A 13,892-nucleotide genomic window follows, 5' to 3' on the forward strand; every position below is an offset into this window, starting at 1 on the left:
TAATACTTGTTGTCTTGATTTAAGAAATAAATGTTAAATTATTTCAATTTTTCTTTCACCCATCATAAAAGCATTTTCACTGATACTTTACTTTCCTAACTTTTGGGCTACCACTATTTTCCATCTTAGCAGCCAAAGGAACTTTATGGAAGAACATTTATAGGCATCTGTAACCACAGAAAAATTAAACAGAGCTCTACTCCTTAGCAAAAGTGGCATGGAATATTCACTTAGAGAAAAAGGCTACATATAAAAACCCAACAAATTCCACAATGACAGATAATATGAAAGAACATCTTGAAAGAATAGATTCTTCTTTAAAAAAAATGATCAAATCTTAAATATCAACTTGTAATAATAAAAGAGCAGCGTCAAGCTCACTGCTCCCAGTGCTGCTCTATTCAAATTAAAATGTAATTGGAAATAGTTAACAAAATAAATAAAAATATAATACAACAGAAATAATGTCAATTTGTGGTTTTCCAAATAGCCTGGAGGGAAACCACTTACAACTACCATAAAATAAACAAAAACCCACTTCAGTATACATCACAATGCACATTTTTTTTCTTTTTTCTTTTTTTTGACAGGGCAATGTGACTTGCCCAGGGTCACACAGCTACTAAGTGTCAAGTGTCTAAGGCTTTATCTGCTGTGCCACCTAGCTTCCCCCATTACTTTTTTTTGGTGTTTGTTTTTTGTTTTTTTTGCGTGGCTATGGGGGTTAAGTGACTTCCCTAGGGTCACACAGCTAGTAAGTGTCAAGTGTCTGAGGCCGGATTTGAACTCAGGTCCTCCTGAATCCAGGGCCAGTGCTCTATCCACTGCACCACCTAACTGCCCCTAGTTGATTTTCATATACCACTGGATTTAAGAGGAGCTGAATTGGAGCATTCTTTCATATTTTTATTAATAGTTTATAATTCTCTTGAACTGTTCAGATCTTTTGAGCTATTGGGGAATAATTTTTCGTCTTAGATATTTCAATTAGTTGCTTATATATTTTGGATATCAAACTCTTATCAATTAGGGAATGGCAAAATCAGCTGTGGTACACAATTGTGAGGTAAAAGAATACTGCTATAAGAAATAATGACTATGAAAACAGAGAAGAAAGGAAAGACTGATATAGAATAAAGTAAAAGTAAAATAAGTAGAACCAGGAAAACAAGATACCCAGTGATTACAACATTATCAGGAAGTACATACCAATGGAAAGCGAATGTTGGAAATTATCAACAACAAGCTTGGTTCCAAAGATATGGATAAGGCATCTCTCCCCATTCTTCTCCAAAAACAGGAGTTCAAATTCATAAGTACAAAACACTGACCACCAGGTCAGATTTTTTTTTTCAATGTATTGGTTGGTTCTCCTGAATTTTTGTCTCTTCTTCTACCTATATGTCTATCTATTCTTTAGGAAGCTAGGTGGCAGTGGATAGTGTGCTAGCACCAGAATCAGGAAGAATTCATTAAAATCCAGCCTCCGATGTGTGATCCTGAGCAAGCCACTTATCTGTTGTTTGCCTCAGTTTCATTATCTGTAACATGGGGATAATAACTACTACTTCCTTGGGTTGCTGTGAGGATAACTTTTGTAACGAAATTTGCAAGTCTTAAAGCATTGTGTAAATTATACATATAAAAATATATTTATATATACATATATGCATACATACATACACACATATATAAAATTATAATTATATATATAAATGTTTACACACACACACACACACACACACACACACACACACATGATGAAGTCATATATCTTATCTTTGGAACCAAGCTTGTTGTTGATCACTTTCCATTGGTATATACTTCTTGATATTGTAGTCTCTGGGTATCTTGTTTTCTTGGTTCTGCTTATTTTACTTTTACTTTATTCTATATCAGTCTTTCCTTGCTTCTCTGTTTTCATATTCATTATTTCTTATAACAGTATTGTTACCTTTGTGTACTATAATTTATTTTGCCATTCCCTAATTGATGAGACATATAATTTGTTCCCAGTGCTTTGATATTACAAAATACACTATACTATACTATATAAAACATGTAATATATACACACAGGTAAAAATGAAAAAAACAAAACTATCAATAAAAATCTATCAAAAAATAAGTCAAAGAACAAAAATATATATTAAACTTATACAGCTTTCTGAATTTGATTAAAAGGATAATATTAAGGTAATTAAACTCCACTGTTTGATGTCTATATAACTTGGCCCCAAATCACTTTCCAATTTATTATAAATTACTCCTCTTCAGAAACCCTTCACTCCTGACATATCTCTCATCTCTGAAGCTCTGTACAGGCTGTCCCCCATGCCTGGAATGCCTCTCCATCTCCAACTCTTAGAATCTCTCATTTCCTTCAAAGGCCAGCTCAAACACCATTTGCTTGGGACCCTTCTTGATCCCTTCTAGAAGCTACTGTTCCCTTTGCCCCCATTTTGCTTAAAACATGTATATGTTGTCTCCCTTACAATAAAGGGGAAGGAGTGTTTCATTTTTGTCTTAATTTCCCTAGAGCCTAGCACAATGACTAACAGTAGGTGCTTAATAAGTGCTTATTAATTGAAGTCCAATGCCCATCACTAGTAGTTTTCCAATCCATACTGACAATAAAAAATACATAAAGATATATTAAAATATATAAAATAATATAATCTCCTTAATTATCTATTTTTTGAAAATGGAAAACAGAATGAATTTCAATATCAATGATATACTAACAAAAGGATTAAAGAAGTACATCTTAATAAAGATGATTTAAATAAATGGAAAGAGAAAATCCTCTTGCAAAAAAAATATACAGTTGTGCTTATTTTAATGTAAAAGAACATACCAGGCATTCCCTGGTTTTGTGGCTTTTGCAGATATAGAAGGAGTGGTCATGACTGTAGTTTCCACACTATTCATTCCTGGGTTGTTCTCCTTGGCAGCCATGGCAATCATTTTTCTTTGCTTTTGAGAAAGTTTAATCCCATGAGAAGTGGTTTTGCTACAAATTAAATCGAACACCAGGAAAAAAAATGTTATTTTTGATATTTAAAGGAGGCTGAACAGGATCACTAGAATTCTAGTCTACTTTGGCAAGATTTTACTGATGTAAAATTAAAATGCTGAAGCTAGTAATAGTGAAGATAAAAATATTCTATAGGATTAAAAGGTAACTATATAGGTCTCTATTACGAATGCTTAAGTACCTTTAGATATGAAGGTGTTTTGCTATTCACAATCACTGAATCTTTAGTATCTCTAATTAAGCATACCAAAATGCTGATTTTAAAGGAAAGGTATATTTTTCAGGATATAAACTCAAACCATAAACTCAACTCACTAAGATAGCATATAAAAACAGCCACTGGAAATGCTGAATAATTTAGAATTAACTATAAAATAAAGGTCAGAAAAAGGAAAAGACCAAATAGTTCATTTTCTAACTTTGAGCAGAACTGTATATAGATACAAATCCATTAGAGTTCTCATTTTCTACACTATAAAACATATAAAGGAATATATAGGATAGCTAAATTGTTAGTGAATCAAATAACTTAACAAAGAAGGCTAAAGAGCACACAGTAACTAGATGTAGCCAATTACATTAATATCATGACTACATTAAAAAAAAAAAAAAAGACTGATTTTCTTAAAGAGACAACATTGTAAAGTGGATAGAGTTCTGGGCTTACCATCAGGAAAGTCTAGTTTCAAATCCTGTCTGACACTTGCTAATTGGATGAATGTAGAAAGAAGTCACCTTTAATGACTTATCCTTTAAGTCATAAATCTGCCCTAATTAACAAGTTCTCACATTCATACGTGGATGAAATAAGAAATCATACATAGGTTCATAGATTTAAAGTTACAAGGGCATGAAAAGTCATCTAATCCAATCATTCTTTTGTGTTTTTGCACAATAGTGATTAATCAATGATATTGAAAAATGTCAGTGTCATGTCTCCTTAAGGAATGAAAAATTTTTTAAATTCAAAATACTTCTAATTGCAAAAAATAAATGAAAATTATAAATATATGTAAATCTAAAATACTGCCTTTTCTGTGACATTTTCTTCTTTTTTTACATCGTCTCCTAACTGACCTTGAATTTGTCTTTGGTGTAGTTCCACACTTTTGCATATTTTCTTCAATTTCCATAATGGTTCTAAGATCCATGGCAGGAGGGCTGACCGGGCTGAATGAAATAAAAAAGGTTACCTTTCAAGACACTCATTTTCACTTACATTCCAGTTTCTAACCTTCACAGAAATTGTCTAAATCATATATAAGATTGGTAATCAAATGTATAATTTATGTCTACTTCCTCAATTATGGGAAACCTCAAATAGAATGTTTCAGATAAAACCTTTCTTTATATATGTATGTATAAATAACATAACAAAAATACTTTCAAAGTCATTACCATGTTAAATGACATAATTAAAATGTAACTCTTATTTTTTAAATAGTAGTTAAGGAAAGGAAAGATTGCTAAGTTTTCTTGGTCAAATGGCATGCCACACAGGAATCCACATTAAATTTTTATTGGTTAAGATAAAAGAGGACCTTGCAGATCATTTCCTTTCTTTTCCATTTTAAATTTTAATAAGCAGAAATTATTTATATTAATGCAAAACACTTAACAAGTTAACATTAAGTAAAAGTGGACCCTTAAAGAAACTAGAATATTCTCACAATAGTAGTCAAATATCTACTAGAAGAAGTTACTTGATAATAGAAAACTATTTGAATTACCTTCGTAGATTCAGAATTTGAAATCTAACAGAAAATCCTCTATATACCTCTTGGCAAACAATGTAACTTAACCACTATAATTTTATTTGGCTTTCCTTCTTGTTTAAAAAAATTCTAATTGTTAGTATGAACTAATATTCCTATAATAAGGACTTAAGAACAACTCATAAGTTACAAATGTGTAAGAACAGCTGAATGGTAGAGCAGAAAGTTTCCTAGACTTGGAGTAAGAACAACTGGGTTCAAATCTCTGAAGACCTAGATCCAAATCTCTATCTGTAGTATACTTAAAAAGTCATTTAACCTCTTTGAGTTTGTTCCCTCATCTGCAAAATGAGGATAATACACGTACTACCTAGTGTAAAAAGATGGAAGGAAAATATTTCATAAACGTTCAAATGTTTTATAAATGTAAGGAGGAATGATTGATAGATTGTTCCTCTATAGAAAAACATCTACATTTAATTTCAAGAAATACTTTATATGAGAGGTAAGAAATGGTGCTATCTATGATAGTGGATTTCAAGGCATTTGGACTTGAAATCCTTGAAACACAAAGAAATCTTGACTCATTGTAGACTTGAAGATAAACTATTATGAGAATTTTCTTGAATTCTGGCATTTGGAATTCGAATGTTTCCAAATGTTACCCAAATATTTGTACATATCCCTATTAATTTCTCAAAACTGAAAAGAACTGTAAGAGTACCTTAGTGCTCATAACAAAGTTCCTTTATTCTGTCATTCTGTTCTTTGTTTGAACAAGCAAATATGGCTGAAATTACAATTCTTTTATAAGGACACCTCAGAAAACTATGTGTGACCAGCTTCTCAAAAGTTTTATGAATTCAATGAATAAGTTTATATAGGGCTTTGAAAATACTATAAAATCTGATAGAGAGTCAATTATTACTCTTTGGTCCCCAAATCCCTAATTCCAAAATGAAAATGAAATAATCAAAATCCAGATTCTGAACTATTTAAATAAATGAGTCATTTTAATAAACTGGTAACAATTTTTTTATTAATTCATGAGATTTCCAAAGATGGTGGAGGAAAGCCAGTGAGCTCTCGAACTCATGACGCGATCACTCCAAAAAACATCCAAATAATGCCATAGGACAATGCCTGGAGCAGCAAAACCCACAGAAGAATGTGCTGAAATCATCTTCCAACAAAGGACAGCTTGGAAGGAGGGAGCTGCTGTGCTGAGACAGGAGTGGAACCCAACCCCACAGTCACTCTGACACAGATCCAGTCCCAGGAAGGCCTTACCAGAGAAAGAGACCCCCCCAGAGCCCCTGAATCAGCTGCAGCACCAGTGTTGTCTGGAACTAAGCTCACAATCTGGTGAGAGGGCTAAGCCCTTGACAGGGGAGAGATTAGAGGGGTCTATGCTGGTGCTGAGGCAGAACTTGGGTTTTTCACCCCTACTGGGAACCAGGAGGCAGGCTTGAGTAGCAGTGGCCCAGGTGGGGGAGGGGTACAGGCTTGTCAGAGCTGACAACCACAACACATCTGGGGTCATCTAAGGATCAGGGAACAGGCCAGGTGAGTGAAAAACCTGCTCCTCCTTAAATCATACCACCTGAGACCTTCTGAAGCTTGGGATAGTGCAGCCTGAAACAGTGCCCCACTTTAAGGAACTAAAAGACAAGTAAAAGAAAGGCAAGATGAGCAGACAGAGAAAGGTGAGGACCATAGAAAGTTTCTTTAGTGACAAGGAAGATCAAGGTGAACCCTCAGAGGAAGATGTCAACATCAGGGCCCCTATATCTAAAGCTTCCTAGAAAAATATGAATTGGTCTCAGGACATAGAGGTGCTCAAAAAGGACTCTGAAGATAAACTTAGAGAGGTAGAGGAAAAATTCATGAAATTTCCAAATAGGTATGGGATTTTTGTATTACCTTGCATTTTAAAAGATTTAGGTTTTTTTTTTCAAATATTATATTATCTATCAAATATAGTATGTTTAAAGAAAATAAGTAACATTCATGTGCTATATAATATATATCATAATAAATTATGATATTCTAGAGTGAGAAGCCTTAACCTGGGGTCCATATACTTAATATTTTAGTAACTATGCTCTAATATAACTGGTTCCCTTTGCAATCCTATGTATTTTATGCATTTAAAAACATAATTTTGAAAAGGGGTAAATAGGCCTTACAAGATTGCCAAAGGTTTCCATGACACAAAAAAAGTTAAATGAAAACCATGAATGAAAATGTAAAGACAACTACTTTTTGTTTTACATAAAAATAACGGAACATTTCTTCACTATAAGAAAAAAGCGTGAAGAAAATAAAGAATCACAAATACCTAAATGAACTGAATCAAAAGGAAATAGAGGCAGGGACGGGGGGAGAATGACTATAACAACATGAATGGAAAGAACAATCATGAGTAAAAAATCAAAATGCAATGTTTCAAAATTATAAAGAACAAGCTCGGCTTCAAAAAAAAGATATGAGAAAATACCTCTCTGCTCCTGTGTAAAAGTCAGGACCTATAGGTAGGAAACACTGAATATAATGCTAAGCTTTTTCTATGTATTGACTGGCTTTTGTTTTTTTTCTTTTCCACTTTTTCAATTTTTAAAAAAATCTTTGTTATAAGGGTTTCTCTCTGGAAGGAAAAATTTCTCAGACAAAAAATCAAAGTGATATAAAAGTAAAAGATCAATAAAATGATACATGTTTATATGTGGATTTGTATAGATCTATTTCTCTATATATGATGAATAAGGTATTAAAACTTTAAATAAAGGTACATATGACAACAATCAACTCAGAACTAATAACACAAAATCTAATAATGCACCTAATGGCTTAAGGCACATTGTGAAGACTGGCCCTCTATGCCCTCTCTAAAACCTTCCTTCCTCAGAAGGAACTATGGTTACATTCTAAAAACTAATGACAGATTATCTGGGAGGATATAATGGGATAAGATGGGAGAAATAAAAGAACAAAGATTAAGAAGAATTCTAAGTACTGCCAACAGATAATCGTCAACAGTGGCTAGATGGGAATTCAAAGATGAAGAGTATCTGTATGAAGTTAACTTTTGCACTGGGGTATAGGTTAGGAAGATGCAAATTAAAGTTACTAAGTGCATAAAGGGGGCAAAAAGTAATTATAAAGTGGAACATTCAGGACTAATAACTGAATGACCAGATAAGTAGTAGGGTACCTGTGAGAATCACAGGAATGGGAGAGGAGAAAATGGCTCAAAAACAAACATCATTAGGTAATTGTCTAAAACTCTAAGTCGCTGCATAGGAGCCAATCTACAATTCTTCACCAGGTGATCCCTGTATAGGTGAAATCTCAGATTCAATATGCATGTATGTTTTAAACAGACTGTGTTTAATATACATATATAAAGGCATGTGTGTATGTACATGTATATACGTACATACCTATGTGTGCACATATGTGTATAGAATGTGTTTGGATGCTAAGTTGGAATACCTCATTAGCATTACATGGTACCAATAAATATCTAAGGATGGTTACTGCTTTTACTCTGTGGCTGTCCCTCTATGGTATATAGTGAAGCCATAATGTGAAAAAAAAAGTCTCAGAGATAACAATATAAAACTATTAAAAAGATTTACTATAAGTCAGGAAATAAACAGTCTTAGAAACTGGCTATTCTGGAAAATATCCTATTAAGCTGTACCTGCCAAATTAAAACACATCAAAAGCATCCCACCTGAAAGAGCTGTCAACCCAATTAGAAGAGCTTGCACAGTTGATTCGATTACTGGGAATGGACTGTGGAACAGACATTTTAAGTGCTGGTGATTCTTCATATGGTTTTATGTATTCACTAGAATGCACAGGGTATGCACCATTAACATATGTTTTAATTTTCATAACCTAAAATTTAAAAAAAAGTCAAACAGTAAAATCTCTTTTAAAATGTTCATTATAAATTCTAGAAAATCTAGTTGATTTAACTTATTTAAGACATTCAACCATATCTCAAACCTAGTTAGCACATTTCTCTACATTATTCAAATAACTATGCTTACATGTAAAATTCCTTCCAATATAAGTATTAAATATAAAACGGATTATATGAAGAACTATTAAGATAAACTCTGGAAGCATAAAACTAAATATGTATGATCCATCCCAGAAATTAATCAGGGGGGATAGCTACAATGCAGAGAAAGCCCAAGGGCTCTATTTTGTGCCCAGTCTCTGTGTTGAATTTTGCTTCTATTTTCCTTACTTTTGTAACAAATGTGCCACTTCAAAAAATTTCCAAATTTGGTTAATTTTTCTCAAAGTAAAATGTTAACTAGTTGAGTCATGAATTTTTTTTTCCAAAATACCTAAGGAAATTGCTGCTTACTTATTGCAAGAATGTTAAAACTGTGAGAATTGGAATTGCACCCCCTACTGGAGAGATACTGTAGGAAAGCTCCGCCATGAGGAGAAAGCATGGGATTTAGAGACCATGTGACTTTAGCGTCTGGAAGTTACATCTATAGAACCACCTGTGGGACTTGTCAATCAGAGCTACCAACCAATTAGCTTGGAGCTGTGTGTGTGTGTGTGTGTGTGTGTGTGCGCGCGCGCGCGCGCGCGCACACGCCCACGCACGCGCACAGCCCTGTTTCCTGTTGGAGAGGAGATTTCTGAGAGGAAGAAGGATTTCGCCCGGGCCCTCAGTTTGAGTGGAGCTGAGATACTGGTTCCCTGAGACAGACAGATGAAGGAATCTTGGCTTCTTTCTCTCTCCTCACCAAATTCTTATGCTCCTTAATAAACACTTAAAAGTCTAAACTTTTGCTAAAGCTTATAATTTATGGTGACCACTCATTAGATTTTTAGATAGTCTAGCTAGAATTTTAGCCCTTACAAAATCAAAGTTTTATTTTGAAATATGGAGTGAATTTTATACAGTAAAGATCACAAAGCCTAAAACCAGTAATCACTGAAAAAGTATAAAAATAATTATATACAAATATAAGGAAAATACTGTATATTTTAAAATGTATAAACCATTCTTGCTATCAGTTACTTCATCTAAGTCATCTAAGAGTTAGCTTTAAAGATATTAGGATAACGGAATAGCTAAAAGACAGTTAAATTGTATATTCACAGATATTTTGTAGCAAACATGAATACAAAACAGAACAAAAAAAACCCAAATCTGTAGATAATTACAAAACAAACCTCAATCTTATCTGGGTGAATTCCTGTTGTGAAATCAGGAGACTGCAAGTCTCTAGGGCTACCTATTCCAGCATAGCTACCTTCAGAGTCTGATGTCAGTAGTTCTGGAAGAGATTCTGCAGAGTTGGTTTTATCCAATGTTACCAAGCCTATGGTTTAAAATTTAAAAATACATTTTAAAAAGGTAAAAATGCATAAAATCATATTAGGTATAAAGTGTTTGGATGTAAAGTTCTATTTGACCACAATTAACTTTTTTTTTTTTTATTTTTTGGTGAGGCAATTGGGGTTAAGTGACTTGCCCAGGGTCACACAGCTAGTTAAGTGTTAAGTGTCTAAGGCTGGCTTTGAACTCAGGTCCTCCTGAATCCAGGGCCAGTGGTCTATCCACTGCGCCACCTAGCTGCCCCCACAATTAACTTTTAACCCAAATTAGTTATAATAAAATTCATATGCTTTCCTGAACTTCAGTGATACATGAAATTTAGACCACAGGATTTGAAATCCTTTCTTTCAGAGTCATGAGAAACACCAACTTTTATCAACAGTTACTATTTCCCTTAGAAGCATGTTATCTTATACAGCTTCCTTGCTAGTTCAGAACAAATACTATGGCAAAATCAGGGAGGTTTATCACTGGTTTGACCACATGGCAAAGAGTTTTGGGGGCACAATTACTCTTAAAGACTATCTATTAAGTCACAGAGGGGTTTTTGATGGAGTTAAGAGAAGGAATACTTACAACTACAAAAACACAGATACTTAAAGTATTAAAGAAGTAAAATTTAATGTTATTGAACCAAATAATGCACTCATTGTTACAATGACAAAGAATAATGAATCTTCTATCTATAACAGCTTAAGACTTACCCATGGAAACCTTGAATGCATCACTGATACAATTTGAATCATGTTGTAACAACTCTGTTCCTATATGTCCAAAAAACACATAATAAAAGATTTTTTAAAATTTATTGAATTTTTTAAAAAATTTCTTTCAAAAGCTTTGAAAGTTGCTCCACATAATCATTTCTATGCTCTGAAGTGGCACTATATTTTATATATCAAGAACATATCTTATTCCGCAATAATGACAAGAAAATTTAAAAGAAACATGATAAAAAAAGACTTGCCACTCACCTGTAGAAGGTGAGCTCTGAATAACATCTGAAAGGTTATAACCCCCAGAGCTGTCTGAACGCTTTCGTGGCTTCTTTTTTGCTTTTGTTTTGGCCTTTTTGAAGAAAGCTTCTCTAAGAAAAAACGAGTATCAAATATCTTTAAATATAAAAGGAAGCCTAAGCCAGACATATCTAGAATGGGTATTTCAGTTATTATTGTGTAATGTATTTAATCATTTCACAGAATTCAAGCAAACATGAAATAAAAACAAGAACCAAACTTCAAGTCCTAACTGGCTGTGTGATTCTGGGCAAATTACTTTATGTCACAGATACCCTACTTATAAAATGAGAATAATAACTACCATATAACCCCAGACTTGAGTATAAAACTGAGAAAATGCATGCAGAAATATTTTGCAAAGTTAAAAAACACAACACAGATGCAACTCTGTATACAGAGTTAAATAATACTGTTTAGAACCACTATATTGTGCATAGAATTAAAGTAGAGCACACTATATATTATGTCAGTCTCTCCATGCAAGGTTAGACATTAATGCCATCTCTGGTACAACCCTAATAAAAAAGGGAAAAGCTATTGATATGCAATGCAACTAACTGAGCCACATCTATTTCCTATCATTTGTTACAAAAATGACATGACATGAAAACGTAAAAAAAAAAAAAAAACTGGTTAAAATATACAGAAAAACATGAAGACTTATATGAACTGATGCAAAATAAAGGAAAACCAGAGGGGAAAACATACATGATGATTAAAACAGATCATTTTGATTACATAAAATTAAAAAGCTTTTGCAAATACCAAGATTACAAGGGAAGTAGAAAACTGGAAAAGAATTTTTGAAAGAAATATCTCTGATAAAAGTTTCATTTCTCAAATGAGAACTGAATCAAATTTATAAAAATATAAGTCATTCCCCAATTGATAAATGGTCAAAGGATATGAACAGGCAGTTCTCAAAGAAATCAAAGCTATCTATAATCATATGAAAAAAATTCTCTAGAACGTTATTGATCAGAGAAATGCAAATTAAAACAACTCTAGGGTATCACCTCACATCTATCAGAGTGGCAAATATAACAAAAATGGAAAATATGGGATGTTGTAGGAGATGTGGGAAAGCTGGGACGTTAATCCACTGTTGGTGGAATTGTAGAAAGATCCAACCATTCTGGAGAGCAATTTGGAACTGTACCCAAAGGGCTATAAAAATGTGCATACCATTTGATCCAGCAATACCACTGCTAGGTTTATCTTCCAAAGACATCCCCAAAAAAGAGAAAAAGACCTATTTGCACAAAAATATTTATAGCAGCTCTTTTTGTGGTGGCTAAGAATTGGAAATCAGGGGCAGCTAGGTGGCACAGTGAATAAAGCACCAGCCCTGGATTCAGAAGGACCTGAGTTCAAATCCAGCCCCAGACACTTGATACATACTATGAAAGAAAGAAAGAAAGAAAGAAAGAAAGAAAGAAAGAAAGAAAGAAAGAAAGAAAGAAAGAAAGAAAGAAAGAAAGAAAGACAGAAAGAAAGAAAGAAAGAAAGAAAGGAAGGAAGAAAGAAAGAAAGGAAGGAAGGAAGGAAGGAAGGAAGGAAGGAAGGAAGAAGGGAAGAAAGAAAGGAAGGAAGAAAGAAAGGAAGAAGGGAAGAAAGAAAGGAAGGAAGAAAGAAAGAATTGGAAATCAAAGGAATGCCCATTACTTGGGGAATGGCTAAACAAACTGGGGTATCTGATAGTGATGGATTATTATTGTGCTATAAGAAATGACAAGCAGGATGATTTCAGAAAGACCTGGAAAGACCTGTATGAACTGATGTATAGTGAAAAGAGCAGAACCAAGAAAACATTGTCCACAAAGACAGCAATACTGTTTGATGAAGAACTTTAAGTGACTTGACCATTCTCAACAATACAATGAGCCCAAGACAATCCCAAAGGATTACTGATGAAATATACTATCCACCTCCAAAGAAAGAACTGATTTTGATGGAACAGACTGAAAAATGCTACTCTTCACTTTCTTTCTGCCACCTCACAGGGAGGTGGAAGGGGAGGGAGGGAAAAAGGGATAAAAATTGGAACCCAAAACTATAAATAAAAATGCTTGTTATTTTAGAAGAAGAGGAAGAAGAAGAAGAGGAAGAGGAAGAGGAAGGAGGGGGAGGGGGAGGGGGAGGAGAAGGAGGGGGAGGAGGAGGGGGAGGGGGAGGGGGAGGAGGAGGGGAAGGAGGGGGAGGAGGGGGAGGAGGAGGGGGAGGAGGGGGAGGAAGAGGGGGGGAGGGGGAGGAGGGGGGAGGAGGGGGAGGGGGAGGAGGGGGAGGAGGAGGAGGAGGAGGAGGAAGAGGAGAAGAAGAAGAAGAATGAAGGCAACTGCAAGAAGGTCAAGAACCAGAAAGTTGAGATGAACCAGTCTGAATAAATATATACAGTAGGAATCTGTGCTGGAAGGAATACAAAGAAAGGAAAATTCTAAAAGAATGGACAAAAATCAAAGACAGTATTTTCACCACCCAACAAAGACGACTGATAAAATATCAGTAACTATTTTTTCCATATATCTAGTTTTTAAGATTTAAAAGCCTTTATGAGAATGATCTTTGAATGTATTGAAAACAGCCTAGAAAATGAGAAGCAAAAAAATTTAAAAAATTAATCTCTATGGTTGACTACGTTTACATTAACACAAACACAAATACAGAAGAGAAAATACTGCTGTGATAAATTTATTAAATCTTGATTTTTAAAAATTGATTCTAGTTGTCAAATATGAAGTGAAG

The 13,892-nt window shown here is 34.0% G+C and overlaps 1 protein-coding gene across 1 annotated transcript in view; it reads right to left on the bottom strand.

The window, feature by feature from the left end:
* IBTK (inhibitor of Bruton tyrosine kinase) overlaps positions 1 to 13,892 on the bottom strand; it is a 93,710-nt gene that overhangs the window by 14,038 nt on the left and 65,780 nt on the right. Inside the window, exons 21-26 of the mRNA XM_044001957.1 lie at positions 11,106 to 11,218; positions 10,836 to 10,895; positions 9,966 to 10,114; positions 8,491 to 8,657; positions 4,114 to 4,206; positions 2,857 to 3,012 (exon numbers count right to left, since the gene is read on the bottom strand). Coding sequence (XP_043857892.1) covers positions 2,857 to 3,012; positions 4,114 to 4,206; positions 8,491 to 8,657; positions 9,966 to 10,114; positions 10,836 to 10,895; positions 11,106 to 11,218 — 738 coding nt within the window. The remainder of the gene's footprint in view (positions 1 to 2,856; positions 3,013 to 4,113; positions 4,207 to 8,490; positions 8,658 to 9,965; positions 10,115 to 10,835; positions 10,896 to 11,105; positions 11,219 to 13,892) is intronic.

The sequence above is a fragment of the Dromiciops gliroides genome, chromosome 4 (assembly GCF_019393635.1).
Source record: "Dromiciops gliroides isolate mDroGli1 chromosome 4, mDroGli1.pri, whole genome shotgun sequence".
Lineage (NCBI taxonomy): Eukaryota > Metazoa > Chordata > Mammalia > Microbiotheria > Microbiotheriidae > Dromiciops > Dromiciops gliroides.